The following is a 16,080-nucleotide window of genomic DNA, read 5'->3' as shown; positions in this document are numbered from 1 at the left end:
GACAGAGGGTCGTCATCGTCACCACCTTCAGGTTCAGTTGTGGTTGCAGAAGTGGATGGCTGTGGTTGATCATCTTCTGATTGTTTCTTGGAGGTTTGTTTAGATTGTATGATAGGCGGGTACAAGAATAAATTAGAAAGGCAAATGGTATGTGTGAGAGCAATGCAGTCCTGCAGGAATTATACAGGACATATACAGGAATTCTACAAGAACATTCTTGGCTCAGAGGGAGAACAATGAACATTCATTCGTTTAACATTGGAGATGAAGCTGCTCAGTGTATAGGCCTGTAACTCTCTCATGCTCTGATGGCAGCTGACATCAGCACAAATGCAGAATGGTGTGGAGATTTCTGTGCTGACATTGGCACATGCACAGAACAAAGCCTGCGAAATAATCACCATTGGAATTGCAAAAATACTATTCCTTAATTCGTCAGTGATGTTATAGCTAAATCTTGCTGCCGAAATACGCTTTAAATGAGAACTACCAGCAATACATTCAATTCTAGTCTCCCTGCTATGGGAAAGAAGTTGTGAAAGTTGGAAAGGGCTTAGAAAAGATTTACAAGGATGTTGCCAAGATTTGAGCCATAGGGAAAGGCTTAATAGGCTGGAGTTATTGCCCTGCGACACTCCAGGGACAAGGAGGTACCTTTGAGAAGTTTAGAAAATCCTGAGGAGCATGGATATGGTGAACAGTGAAGGCCTTTTCCCCAGTGTAGAGGAGTCAAAAACCTGTGTCCTCTAGTTTAAGTGATAGGGGAAAGATATAAAAGGGACCTTGGGGCAACTTTTTCATTAAGAGAGTGGTGCGTGTATGGAATGAACTGCCCAAGGAAGTGGTGGAGCCTGGTACACTTACAACATTTAAAAGGCTTAAGATGGTAAGAAACAGTTTCCAGTTGAAAGAGAGTCAATGACTAGACCATGGTTAGCATGGACAAGTTGGACCGAAGTGTCTGTTTGCCTGATGTATATCTCTATGATTCTACCTCAATGCTATATTCTTGTTTTCTCCCCATGTCCTTGATGACTTTAAAATCTAAAGAACAAAGAACATTACAGCACAGGAACAGGCCCTTCAGCCTCCTAGCCTGCACTGATCCAGATCCTCTATCTAAACCTGCCACCTATTTTCTAAGGATCTGTAACTCTCTTCTCCCTGCCCATTCATGTACCTGTCTAGATACATCTTAAATGACACTATTGTGCCCGCCGCTACCACCTCTGCTGACAATGTGTTCCAGGCACCCTGTGCATAAAGAATTCCCACACATATCCCCCTTAAACTTTTCCCTTCTCACCAGGAATTCATGATCCCTAGTAACGGAGAACCCCCACTCTGGGTAAAAGCATCTTACTATCCACCCTGTCTATACATCTTGTGATTTTGTGGCCCTCAATCAGGTCCTCCCTCAGACTCTGTCATTCTAATGAATATAATCCAAATATACTCAATCTCTCTTCATAGCTAGCACCCTCCATACCAGATAACATCCTGGTGAACCTCCTCTGCAACCTCTCCAAAGCATCCACATCCTTTTGGTAATGTGGCAAGCTGAACTGTACGCAGTATTCCAAATGTGGCTGAACCTATACATTGTAATATGACCTGCCAACTTTTGTACTCAGTTAGCCATTTGATAAAGGAAAGCATGCCGTATGCCTTCTTGACCACTCTCTCAACCAGTGTTGCCACCTTCAGGGCACAATGGACCTGAACACCCAGATCTCTCTGTACATCAAATTTCCCCAGGGCTTTTCCATTTACCGTATAGTTCGCTCTTGAATTGGATCTTCCAAAATGCGTTACTTCGCATTTGCCCAGATTGAACTCCATCTGCCATTTCTTTGCCCACTCTCCAATCTATCTATATTCTGCTGCATTCTCTGACAGTCCCCTTCACTGTCTGCTAATCCACCAATCTTGGTGTCATCTGCAAACTTGCTAATTAGGCCACTTTATACCTTCCTCCAGATCATTTATATATATCACAAACAACAGTGGCCCCAACACAGACCCCTGTGGAACACCACTGGTCACAGTTCTCCATTTTGAGAAACTTCCTTTAACTCTCTGTCTTTTGCTGCCCAGCCAGTTCTCTATCCACCTAGCTAGTACACCCTGGACCCCATGCGACTTCACTTTCTCCATTAGCCTACCTCAGGGAACCTTATCAAACGCCTTACTGAAGTGTATCTATTTCTTTCTTGAATATATTCAGTGACTTGGCCTCCATGGTCTTCGGTGGTAGCAAATTTCACAGGTCATCACCCTTTGAGTGAAAATGTTTGTCCTCCTCTTAGGTGCAAAATGGCCAACCCCTTATCCCGAGACAATGATTCAATAGTCTGGACTCTCAACAGCACCTTTTCAAGCCATCATTAAGCTTTGGGTGTTGTAATGAGACCATGTCCCTTCTTCTAAATTCCAAAAACATGTGCTCATTCTATTCAAACCCTCTTCACAGGAGAACCTTCCCACCTGGAATTAACCTAAATTGGAGAGACAGTGGCATCATTGTAGTGTCACTGGATTAGTAATCTAGAGAAACAAGCTCCAAGGACACTGCATTTGGTGTAATTTTGACTTTAAAAGAGTATTGAATTAAAAGACAGATTGAGTTGTAGTGACCACAACTGCAGTGAGCAATTGTCGTAAATCAAACCCATCTGGCTCACTAATGCCACTCTGACCTACACATAACTTCAGACCCACAGGGATGGTGCCTCTTCACTGCCCTTTGAAATGGCCCCAGGAAGACACTCAGTTCAAGGGGCAATCAGTCAACAACTCGGAGTTAAAGTTGAAGGGTTCTGGCTTACCAAGCTGAATAATTTCCCAGAAAATGTCAGAGGCTTTAAAACCTGCTCTGACACCAAGCAACTAAAACTCTGACATTTATAACCTGCTACCCCTGTGACAATTGACCAGCCTGCACCATACCCCCATGCTGCTCTCCCACCCTGCCCACCAAAAACACCAACACTCTCCACATTCCTAAAGACCTGCCTGAACCCCATATTGCCCAGACATCTGACTGCCACCATTTCTCCCACCTGAATCCTCTCACCAGCAGTACCCCAATACAATCTAGATTCTAACCCTTACCCATCTGATACTGCATCCGCGCACCCACCTGCCACCCTGTTCAGCACCCACATGTTCCCCAGACCCTGCACCTGCCTGATCACCCTGTACAAAAATGTTTCTCATTTGGCAGTTTTTCCAACACCAGCCCCCCCCCACCACCAACTGCTAGATTCCTCCCGTCAAACCCCATGATGCCCACTCTATCACAGAGGTGAGTCTCTCTCTCTCTCTCTCTCTCTCTCTCTCAGCTCACATCTCTGCATGTCACACACCAGCTGCTGCTTGTGTGGGAGACTTCCCACACAGTGACACCAGTTACTATTCAGGGCCTTCATCCAACGAGATCTGGAAAAAGTGTGAGAAGGCTTCAAATTAATAGAGATCAAGAAGCTCCCTTCCTCCGAGGCTCTTTTATCCGCCCCCCCCCCCCCCCCCCCAGTGACTTCCCCGGAAAACTGGACAATTCATAAATTGAACAGACCACTCACTGGTTCTTGTTAAATTGCTCCTGGAGGGGCGGAAGAGAAGCGAGTAGGGGGACAGAGGTGTGCAAAGTTTATGTAGAGGGCTGCAAATCTTTGGAATTCTCCACCTCAAAACATTGTGAAGATTCTGTTGTTGGATATATTGAAGAATTGGGATAGGCACATTGCTTTATCCTTCAGGGAGGGAGGAACAGAGGGAATGGGACAGGCAAGCCCAAGATCACCCATGATCGTATTATAGGGCAGCATAGGCTTAACAGGTCAATGGCCAACAGCCACTCCTCTATCTTATGTTTCTTGCAAATTGGGAGGAAAAATGAGGAGGGCAGAAAGAGGGGAACAAGGGAGAGCAACTGTACACTGTCAAGATAGAAATTGACACGAAAGCAAAAAAAAACCCAAATTACAGTGAAATTAACAGTGATGCCCCTACAATTCAAATTGTTATACTGGAATCCCCACACTGAGAATTGGACTTAAAAAGGACTTCATCAGTTTCCTCATTTCCCCTCCCCTCACCTTACTCCAGTTCCAACCTTTCAGCTCGGCACCATCCTCATGGCTGACCCACTTCCTTCTTCCTTCCCACCTATCAGCTCCACTCTCCTCTCCGACTTATCACCTTTCCCCCACTTCCTGCACTCTCAGCTACCTTCTCCACAGCCCCAGCCCCAGCCCCAGCCCCAGCCCCAGCCCCTCCCTCTCCCTCTCCCCTTCCCCCTCCCATTTATCTCTCTTCCCCCGAGGCTCCCAGCCTCATTTCTGATGAAGGGCTCTTGTCCGAAACGTCAATTTTCCTGTTCCTCGGATGCTGCCTGACCTGCTGTGCTTTTCCAGCACCACTCTAATCTTGATTAAAAAGGACAGAATTCTAGTGAAACTGTTGGGATTACAGATTTGCATCTGTCAACAAGAGTTCCTTTTCCAGCAGGAGTTGGAAATAGTTCTTAGGGCTAAAGAGATCAGAAAAGGTATGGGGAGAAAGCAGGAACAAGGTACTGCATTGGATGATCAGCCATGATCACACAATGACAGGGTAGGTTCGAAGGACTGAATGGCCTTCTCCTGTTCCAACTGTCCCCACGCTTCTTTCACAAGACGACACCATCTGGCAAATGAACTTGTCACTGCTCAGCAATAACTTGCTCAACAACACCCAGTTTGGTTCTGCCAGGGTCACTCAATGCCTGATCTTATTACAGACTTGGCTCAAACATGGACAGAAAAGCTGAATTCCAGAGATGAGGTGTGATTGACAGCCACTGACATCAAGCTTGCATTTGATTGAGTGTGGCATCAAAGAGCCCTAGCAAAACTGGAATCAATGCGTGTCGGAGGGCAAATTCTCTGCTGGTTGGAGTCATACCTACACAGAGGAAGATGGTTGAGATTATTGGGAGGTAAGTCATCTCAACTCAAGGACATGTCTGCAGGAATTTCTCAGTGTAGTGCCGCAGGTCCAACTATCTTCAACTGCTTGATTAATGACCGCTCCTCCATCGTAAGGTCAGATGTGGGGATGTTCACTGATGATTCTACAATGTTCAGCACCATTTATGACTCCTCAGATACTGAAACAGTCACAGTCCAAATGCAGTAAGATCTGGACAATATGCAGGCTTGGGCTAACAAGTGGCAAGTAACACTTGTGCCACACAAATGCCAGACCATGACCATCTCCAATAACAGACAATTTAATTACCACCCCTCGATACTATAAATGTCATGGGGGCTTATCATTGATCAGAAACTCAATTGGACTCATCACAAATACAGTGGCTACAACAGCAGGTCACAGGATACGAATACTGCAACAAGTAACTTACCTTCTGACTCCCCCCCCGCCCAAAACCTGTCCACTACTTGCCTGGATGAGTGCAGCTCCAACAACACTCAAAAGGTTGACACCATCAATAACAAAACCAGCCTGTTTGACTAACACCACATTCACAAATATTGACTCCCTCCACAACTGACCTTAAATACACACTGGTGCTACTGTCTACAAATGCACTGCAGAAACTCACCGAAGATCCTTAGACAGCACCTTCCAAAGTCACTTCTGTCTAGAAGAACAAAGGCAGCAAATACATTGAGATGGGCACATTGCTTTGTCCTTCAGGAAGGGAGGGAGGAAGTAGGGCAGGCAAGTGACGTTGAAAGCCCAAATACTTTGAGAACGCCACCATTTCCAAGTTCCCCTACAAGCCACTCCCTATCCTGATTGGAAATATAATCACCATTCCTTCAGTCGCTGGGTCAAAATCCTGAAATTCCCTTCCTTAAGGCATTATGGGTTCTCCAAACAGCACATGGATGGCAGCAATTTAAGAAGATAGCTCACTACCATCTTCCAAAGGGCAAATTGGGATGGGCAATAAATGCTGCTCTAGCTCATTATGTCCATGTCCCATGAATGAATTTAAGAAAAATAATTAACTTCATTAGTTCTCAAAATTTAGACAGAGACAAAGTGACATTTATATTACTTGTTCCCGAGGCAATGACAGGCTTTCTTCTCTAGTCTAACTGTTGTCCAACTCAAGTGCGCCCAAACTACATTTTTTTAAACACTTATCTCCTCTCCTTGGTCCCAAGCCATCAGCCCCTTATGCTGGGGCTGTGCCTCCAAAGAGTCTCCAGCCAGGAGATTCTGAAAAACACTTTGGATCTATCGTAATTAGTTCTTTCAGAATCTTGTACGTTTCAATGAGATCGCCTCTTATTCTTCTGAACTCCAGACATTGTTTGCCCAATTAACTCAACCACTCATCATAGGAACCAACTAAAATGAAGCTTGCTGACCTGTCTTCAAGGCAAGTATACTGCCTCAAATATGAAGACCCAGACTGTGCATTTGGCTCCAGGTGCCTTCCATTCAAAGTTCTGAACAACTGCAGCTTTTTCATTATTTTATGGGATGTTCATGTCATTGGCAAGGCTGGCACTGGCTGCCCAAACCCACTGTCCTTTAACTAATAGCCTCGGGAACCAATTCCAGAGGGCAATTAAGAATAAACCACATTTCTGTTGGTCTGGAATCACGTGTGGGCCAGATCATTAGGTTGGAATCCCACTGTGGCAGGTGCAGCAGATAGGAATTTGATGAAATCCGGAATTAAAAGCTAAAGAGCGGCTGTATAACCGCTGTCAATTATCATAAAAACCAACTATTGTCATTTCTCAGAAGAAAACTTGCTGTCTGGGCTACATAACCCCAGACCCACAGTCAGTAAGGATAGCAGATTTCCTTTCCTAAAAATGATATTAGTGAATTCGGTGGATTTTTACAATGATTAACATTGTTGTCTTTCGATCAGCTTTTAATTCCATTTGTCTCTGATAAATACAAATTTCACCAATATTGGGATAGGATTCAAATCCCACTCTCTTCCCCACCGCCCCAACTTTCCCTCAGAAAACTAGGTTCTGATGAAGGGTCACTGTACTCGAAACGTTAGCTGTGCTTCTCTCTCCACAGATGCCGTTAGATTGGCGGAGTTTCTCCAGCAATTTTGGTTTTTGTTTCATATTTCCCCAGAATATTAACTGGGTATTATGAATGACAGGTCAAGTGGTATTAGCACCATATCACCACCTCCTGTTGTGCAACATGGTAAATCAAAGAGCTTGGAGGACCTCTTGGGGGTCAGACTGCAGTCACTCAGTGAGGGTAAGGATTACATTCACAAGGCACAACACCATGCCTCTTGGTATCACAAGCCAAGGATGCTCTGGCTGTTAGTTATATGGCAGCTTGGGGGTGCTGAGGTCAAGTTCATGACAAGACGTCTGTAGCACTACAGAATTAGCAACAGAAGCTGCAAAAGTACAATCAGAATCCATTCTTTTCATGTAGTTCACTCCCTCTGCTGTGTGGGGTAACGAAAGTAAAGGGTCTTCCCTGCACCAACAGCATCGATGGAAGTTACAAAGAAATAAAAAAAACTAACAGAAACTGCAATCCTTTGTAAAACAAGCAAATTGGCCAGAATCCAAGAGAGTGTTACCAATCTAATAGGCCCAAAAATAAAAACCATTTGGCCTTTTAATTAGCGTAATGAATGCAAATAAAACAAGACTGGGGCCCTGGAATATTGCAGTCATTTAGATTCTGAAGCAAAAGAACAAAGTGCTGCAGGCTAATCATTACTGGACTGGCATAAGGCCAGTGTACACCATCCTGGACGGACAGAAAGAAACAGAGCACAGTTCCTAAACATACAAGTTATTTTCCATCTTGGTAGGACTATGTCGACAAAAGGAGGCTGTTCATTCCATCGTACTCATGCCATGATCCACTCTTTAGCCCCAATTTACCTTGCTCTTTTCCCCATAACCTTGAATTTTAGATATTTTTAAATTCATTTGTTTACAGATGCTACTACCAGATGCCAAGTCCCCCCACTATCGATATCCCCTGGGTTACCATTGACTAGAAACTCAACTGGAGTCACTGTATAAAAATGTGGCTACAACAGCAAGTCAGAGGCTCGGAATATTGTGATGAGTAACTCACCTCCTCACTCCTAAAGCCTGTCCACTATCTACAAGGCACAAGTCAGGAGTGTGAAAGAACACTCACTACTTGTTTGGATGGGGTCAGCTCGAATAGCAATCAAAAAGCTTGACACTATGCATGACAAAGCAGCCCGGTTGAATGGCACTACATCCACATTCACTCCTCCACCACCAATGTTCAGTAGCAGCAGTGTGTACTATCTATTAGATGTACCATAGAAATTCACCAGGTATCCTTTGACAGCACCTTCTAAACCCTGGACCACTTCTATCTAGAAGGACAATGACATGGGAACACCATCCCTGCAAGTTCCTCTCCAAGCCACTCACTATCCTGACTTAGAAATATATTGCCAGTGTCGCAGCCTCAAAATCCTGGAATTCCCTCCCTAACAATATTGTGGGTCTACCTACACTCCACAGGACTGCAGCGGCAGGAAGGCAGTTTACCACCACTTTCTCAAGGGCAACTAAGGAAGTAAATAAATGCTGGCTCAGCCAGCCACACCCATGTCCCATCAGTGAAAAAGAAAACACTCCTCTGGAGCAGGTTGGTCCTGAATCCAGGCCTCCTGGGTAAGAAACAGGGACATGATCTTGAATTTTATTGCATCTTTTAAGGACTGATCCCACTGCGTTTGGAAAGTTACCATTAAATCTACTTAAGACACCAGCTGGAACCCAATTGGTAGCATCATGCTGTGAAGTCCCAGACCAGGAATGCAGCATAAAACTCCAAGCCTGACGCTCCCAGTGCAGTACAGAAGGAGTGCCACAGTGTCAGAGATGCTGCCTTTTGAAGGAAACGTTAAACCCAGGCCCTGTGCACAACCCCAATGTTCAAGAGTTTATGACCACTGTCCTGACGAGCAAGGATAGTACATTCGCAGTCAATATTCACCCCCAAGTCAACACCACTAAATCAGACAATTGATTGCATTGCTGCTGGTGGGAGCTCGCTTTATGCAAACTGGCTGCCAATGGTTAGCACACTTCAAAATATTTTCATTGCCTGTAAAGTATTTCAAGACATCAAGTGTCATGAAAGGTGCTACATAAATGCAAAAAAAAAGCGTGTTTTCTCCTCCACCACCTTATTCAGACAGTGCATTCTGAATTATGACGACTTACTGGGTAAAAGCAAGGGTCCCAGGCACCTTCCTGAATTTTTTTGTGTATTATCAACAATCCACACCCTCAGCAAAACCCCCTTTTAATGAAAACTGCCTCACACCATCACACCCCTTACTTTCAACTTTGGATACCTCAATTTTCTATGGAAGAGTAGTATTTGTGGCCCATCCCTAATTACCTTGAACACTGCATCCTACTCAGTCATTTCACAGAGAAACTTAAGAATCACATTTCAATGGGTCTGGAGTCACGTGCAGATGGCAGATTTCCTTTCCTGAAGGGGAATCAGGTTTTTCTAATAAAAAAAATTCAACAATGGTGGTCACGGTCACTGTTAGTTAATACATCTGGAATGGAAAGCTAAAATCAGATTCAAATTCCACAAGCTGTAGTTGAATTTGAACCCATACCCCCAGAGCATTAGCCCTGGTCTCTAGATTACTAGTCCAGTGACATTTTCCAACCCCCCCACATCTTTCCCCACCCCAACTATGTCCTCTGCAGCAATTATAATGAGGTGAGTCAGAGTAATTCATGCAATGAGTTCCCTGATTGGACCAGATTTACAGCCACAATCAGGGAGCTCTGGATGACAGATAAGAACAGGAGGGAAAAAAAAGAACAGGAGGAACAATGGTTTGCACCCACCTACGCGCTAACTCCAATAATATTACAGGCTGATAAGGTATTCAGGCAGTCTGCCCACAGTTGGAGCCCATTGAGGCCCTCATCAGGAGCAGCACAGTGACTCAGTGGTTAGCACTGCTGCCTCATATTGCCAGGGACCCGAGTTTGCTTCTATCCTTGGGTAACTGTGTGGAGTTTGCACATTCTCCCAATGTCTGCATTGTCTTCCGCCAAGTGCTCTGGTTTCCTCCCACAATGCAAGGATGTGGGTGTTAGGTAGACTGGCCATGCTAAATTGTCCGTAGAGTCCAGGGATGTGTAGATTAGTTGGATTAGCTGCGATAAATGTGAGGTTACAGGAATAGGGAAGGGGCTGGTTCTGGGTGGGTCGCTCCTCGGAGGGTTGGTGCAGAGTGTAGCGATTCTATGATCTGGCCAACTAATGGCCATTCATTAATTAATGACCCCTGATTACACAGGAGACTGTGCTACCAAATTGACTACCTAGGGTAAAAGGCAAGAAGGAGCAGAGTATTCCTTTAGCCCATCAGGGGGGCACCCCAAGCTACCTTTGTACCTCCTCAGCCCCAGTTCAACAAAGTCCCGATCCATCTGGCGACCAAACTCCCCATACTTAGCCACGTATGGTGTCCATATTCATATCTTCTTGGGACTCCCTGTAATGAGTCCCAGGAAGAAATGAATATGCACACCATACGTGGATAAGCTGACTCCTGGCACTGCTGAGACTACTGCAGACCCAGCATGGATAGGAGATCCCATCTCAGATCTGAAAACCACCACCAGTGACTTCTAGCTGCAGTGTAGCCCTATTCTTTAAAGTGAAGGCAGAGAGCTGCCTGACCAATGCATCAACTGGGGTGGAGGCAGCAATGAATATACAACACCTTCACTTCCATCCCAGAACATCCACCCCTACACTTCTATGTAGACAGCCAAGGATTCCAGATCTTTACTTTTTGTCCCATGTGTAATCTTGACAAAAATCATCAGAAGTACCAATGCATTCATTTAAGAAATACTTTCCAGTTATTTGCAAACCTATGTCCAAAACCAGTTAAGAAACAAGCTCACATTCCACACATCAGAAGGTATCTGTTGCTGTGTGTAGCTGTGATTGTACAGGGCCTTGGTGTGACCACACCCAGAGTAGTGTACAGTTTGGGTCTCATTATCAGAGGAAGGATGTTCTGACTATGGACTAAGTCCAACAAAGGTTTACCAGACTGATTCCTGGGAAGGCAGGACTGACGTATGGAGAGCCTGGATCAATTAAGATTATGTTCACTTGAGTTTAGAATGATGAAGGCTGGGGGGACATCTCATATAAAGCTATAAAACTCTAACAGGAATAGACAAGATAGATGAAGGAAGGGCATTCCCAATGACCAGGAAAGGACTGTAACCCTGGTTCTCGACAAGGATACAGGGTAGCCCATTGGAATGAGAGAAAAAAAATTTTCACAGTTGCCAGAGTTGGAGCATTTGAGCTATAGGGAGAGGCTGAATAGGCTAGGGCTATTTTACCTGGCATTTTGAAGGCTGAGGGGTTACCTTATAGATGTTTATGAAACCGTGAGAGGCATGGATAGGGTAAATAGACAAGGTCTTTTCCCAGGGGTGGGGAAGTCCAGAACTAGAGGGCATAGGTTTAGGGTGAGAGGGGTAAGATATAAAAGGGACCTAAGGGGCAACATTTTCACACAGAGAGTGTTCTGCATATGGAATGAGCTGCCAGAGGAAGTGGAGGAGGCTGGTACAATTATAACCTTTAAAAGGCATCTGGGTTGGGTATACGAATAGGAAGAGTTTAGAGGGATATGGGCTAAATGTATGTACGAATTAGACCAAAGGGTCTATTTCCACACTGTACATCTCTATGATGCCATGACATTCAGCAAATAGTTGGGGTGTGGAATATGCTGCCTGGAAATACAGGGGAGGCAGGTTCGAATGAGGCATTCAAGAGGGCATTGGATGATTTTTTTGGATCGAAATGGTGTACAGGGATATGGGGAAAACTCAAGAAATTGGTTGTAGGGAATAGAGCTGGAATATTTAATGGAGCTGATGCAGGCATAATTGGCCTAATAGCCTCCTGCTGTACTGTATCAAATCAGTGATTATAGACTGAGATAAAGAGAAATGTCTTCACCCAGACAGTGGTGAACCTGTGGAATTCTCTGCCAGATTGAGGCTAAAACATTGAATGTTTTCAAGAAAGAGCTGGATCTAGTTCTTAGGGTTTAGAGGAATCAAAGGGTATGGGGACAAAATGGGAACGGGGAATTGACTAGCAACCTCAGCCATAATATAATGAATGGTGGAACAGGTTCAAAAGGGCTGAATGGTCCACTGCTTTTGTTTATATTTCTGTGCTTCTGTTGTAAATCAGCAGATGACAAAAGAGATGTCTACAAGTGTCAGCACCCGTGAAGTAGATAGCAGTCTTGACTCTACGCCCAATAGCTGAGGTCTCAAGACCCCTGTAAAGACAGGAGCTCAAAAGTTTTGGCTGACACTCCCAGTGTGGCTCTGAGGGAATGGGGCACCATCAGTAGCGCCAACTTTCAGATGAGGAGAGTGAGTAATTGAGTTTCCATCTGCCCTTCCGGATAGACAGGAAAAGACAGCATTCCGTTAGTTCAAGGATGACATCCTTAATCGCCTGACCAATTTATTCTTAAAAGTTGTAGAGGAAATTTGATAGAAATCAAAATTTGATAGAAATCCTGATTTCAAAATCAGGAGGGACCTGGACAGAGCAGGTAAGGAGAAACTGTTCTTACTCCTAAATGAATCAAGAACTAGAGAACACAATTTTAAAAAGTTTGACAAAAAAAAGAGATGTGAAAATAAACTTAATTTCCCGGCTCATAATTCGGGTGTGGAATACACTGATGGAAGAAAACTTGATTGATACATTCAAAGGAGCACTGGGGGTAGTTAAATGAAAACAGTATACAGGAAACAGTATTAAATGGCCAGTGCACTAATGATAGGCTGAATGGCCTCCTTTGGCACCATAACAATTCTGTGTCAGCACAAAAAGGATGTATTCCAGTGATTCTCTCATTGTAGCTTGTGGAAGCTTGATTTACGCATATTGGTTGCTATGTTTCCTGCCTCATACATGACTAGATTTCAAAACAAGCAAGTGCTGCATTGGCTGAAAAGCACTTGGATGGGTGCTACATGAATGTAGCTGACTTCTCTGAACGACACCCTGGACTAGAGTCCAGCTTGAGTTGTGCTGGGTTACATCCAGCCTCGTGAGGTTTTGGGCCTGACTTGCCGTGAGCTGACCTCCTCTACGTCACACAAGTGTCCTCTCAGAACCCCGTGCCTTTCATTTCTGACATGATGCAGCCAGCTGGAGAGAGCTGCAGGTGGCCCTTTTGCTCTTTTCATAAAGTTCAGCAAATGACAGCTCAAATCACCATCAAAAATTGGCACAATCTGTTACCAACGTCACTGCTTGCTCCACGCTGCCAACGCTGGAACTGTCCTCGCATTCTCAAAGACGCAAACAACAAAAAAAAAAGCACTCACAGGACCGCAAGACTTTCAAGAGAAAGCCTCCACAGAAACACATACCTCCAGACAGGCCGCTGGAACAGATTCCCTGCATGTTCTGATCAAAGTCTTGTTGTGCATTTCTAATTGTACATACATTGCCTATTATCTGCTGATGAAGCTGTATATTCTGAACTATAGGCAATGAGTCTGTCCACAAAATAAAGATAAACATTTAAACTAAGACGAGGGATTAACTTTGCTTCTTGATGTGGTGGAAGTCTCAGAAGTTTTCTTTAGTGTGTTTATCCCTGTCTGTACAGGCTCCTTCTCAAATGAGGTTTCAAGGTTGGGCAGGAAGCTTTGTCACACTCCCCAGCTACCTGCACAATGAAAGCCACGCTGGGTTTGTTCACTAGGCCAGCGCCAGATTTAGCAGTGGGAGGGGGTAAATCAGTCATGGCAGGCTCGCTGCCAGGAATGTGACGGAAGAAGGGACAAACGTCACAATATTGAAGGGTTTGGTGAAGACTGATCCACATGACATTCCGCAAATAATTCTCGTGATGCTCCAGCGCTCTGTCATGACACAAGTTTAGATTTGCTTTCCAAAGCTCTTTTGGCCATTCTCCCACTTTACATCTGCATTAGAGCAAGGGTGTTGAAATCAGCAAGTACAATTGTTACCATTCCGGAGTAGAAACCAGAAGGTTGTAGGTTCAAATCCCACCCCCAGCAAGAGTATGATAATGGAGTCCAGTGGGTCTGGAACTGTGTGGGTTAGCTAACAGGGAGGCAAAGAACTCACCTGTGAAAACTGCCCACTTTCATAAAAACTGACCACTTCACTCAAACCCTTTGATAAACAAAATGTTTGAGGACTCTGGGAAGGATGAGGGGGATGTAATCTGATTGAAACTTTCAGAATACTGGATAGAGTGGAAGATGTTTGGGAGGATGTTTCCATTGACAGGAGAGACGAGGACTTAGAGTAAAGGGAAGACTCTCTAGAACGGAGATAAGGAGAAACTTCTTCAGCCAGGGAGTGATGAATCTATGGAATTCATTGCCACAGAAGGCTGCAGAGACCAGGTCATTGAGTATATTTTAAAACTGAGAGAGATAAGTTCTTGTTGCAATGAGGAGAAAGCAGTAAAATAGGGTTGAAAAATCTATCAGCCATGATTGAATGGCAGAGCAGACTCGATGGGCTGAATAGCCTAATTTCTGTTCCTATGTCCTATTGCCTAAAACTAGTCATCCCTATATGTGCCTTGAGGTCCATTTGCTTGTTGACTATTTAGAAAGCTACTTAGCTGCAATAACGGATAAAGGTAGGCCATAAACTTGGTTAGGGTTTAGATCAGAGTGGTGCCGGAAAAGCACAGCAGGTCAGGCAGCATCCGAGGAGCAGGAAAATCGATGTTGGAAACTTGGTCACAGGAGGTAAAATTTCCTGAAAAAGGCAAAGAGGGACATCAAGCTGCCAAATACATCTCAAAGGCTTGTTCACCTAGAGATATTTGAGCTACAAGGGGGCCACTTCCTGGACCAGTCAGGAGATCAACAGAGTCTGAAATTCCCAGAGCAACAGGATCCTGAACGTATAGATCATAAACCAACTTCATTCCTTTTAAACATTGGGCTCTCAGCAGGTTGCATCGGTTTGTACAACTTTCAAAGAGTTGAGCTAGAGATTTTTAATTTCAGTCAAGGAATGTGGATGTCTCTGGTTGGGCCAGCATTTATTACCCATTGTTGTTTGCCCTCAAAAAGTGGTGGGAGCTGCCTTCTTGAAATGCTGCAGTCCACATGGCAGTAACCGGACCCTTCAGGCTTTTAGGGAGGGAATTCTAAGATTTATCCCAACAACACAGATAGAACGGTGATGTATTTCCAACTGTGATTAAAAATGAAAAGTCATACTTGACTCAAGCGTTAACAACTCTGTTCGGTCCACTGGAGATGCTGCCTAGACCTGTTCGAGTTTGTCCATCACTTTCTGCTTTTATTTGAAATTAAAGATATCCTGGGAGATTCTGGGCTTCCTGCTCCGGTCATTTGTTGGCCAACACATCCATCCTTGTGAAGCCCTGACTTTGGCACCAATTGGAAAGCAAAACGATTCTTAAGCCAGTGTTTGTCAGATGAACATCCAAGTCTACTTCCTTCAATATTTTTATGTTAAGGCAAGAGAAATGTTTTTAAAAAAATGACAAAAAAATCTTTTTAAGAAACGGCCCCATGAATTCTTCTCTCCAGGGGTCCATAGCAGTGTCTGGAGATAAATCTTCAATGCCTGGCCAGTAATGGAGGGTTAGCCACCCTCGATTAAGCTGAAATCGGATTCCACTGCACTTCACTCCTCAGCGATCTCCACATTTCTCAGTTTTGGCACCAGTCCCATCCCTCCCACCACTGGACGCGGTGTCTTCAGTTGTCTAGGCTCCCAAATTCTGGAGACCCATCCTTAAACCTGTCCAACTGCAACTGCTTACATCTTAAAGCTTATCCCATTAAGCAAGGCTATGGTCCCGTGTCCTGTCGCTCTGTCATTTGACAATGTTCTTAGGAAACACTTCAGAGATGATTTTCTTAGTTACATGAGGTAATATAAATGCAGATTATTGCTAACCTAACCACCAGAGCAGCTTCTCAGCATCTCTCCCCACCTTCCTTT

The 16,080-nt window shown here is 44.5% G+C and overlaps 1 protein-coding gene across 8 annotated transcripts in view; it reads right to left on the bottom strand.

Annotated features, from left to right (window-relative positions):
• Nucleotides 1–16,080, bottom strand: part of ppfia3 (PTPRF interacting protein alpha 3) — a 129,594-nt gene that overhangs the window by 75,142 nt on the left and 38,372 nt on the right. Inside the window, exon 1 of one of the 8 annotated variants that reach the window (XM_072588828.1) lies at nt 13,482–13,646. The exons of the other annotated variants lie outside the window; for them this stretch is intronic. Coding sequence (XP_072444929.1) covers nt 13,482–13,559 — 78 coding nt within the window. The 5' untranslated portion in view covers nt 13,560–13,646. Of the gene's footprint in view, nt 1–13,481; nt 13,647–16,080 lie in introns of those variants that run through there. 8 annotated transcript variants of the gene reach the window in all.

Source organism: Chiloscyllium punctatum, chromosome 18 (genome assembly GCF_047496795.1).
Source record: "Chiloscyllium punctatum isolate Juve2018m chromosome 18, sChiPun1.3, whole genome shotgun sequence".
In the NCBI taxonomy this organism is placed as follows: Eukaryota; Metazoa; Chordata; class Chondrichthyes; order Orectolobiformes; family Hemiscylliidae; genus Chiloscyllium; species Chiloscyllium punctatum.
This window is presented reverse-complemented; position numbering and strand designations above follow the sequence as displayed.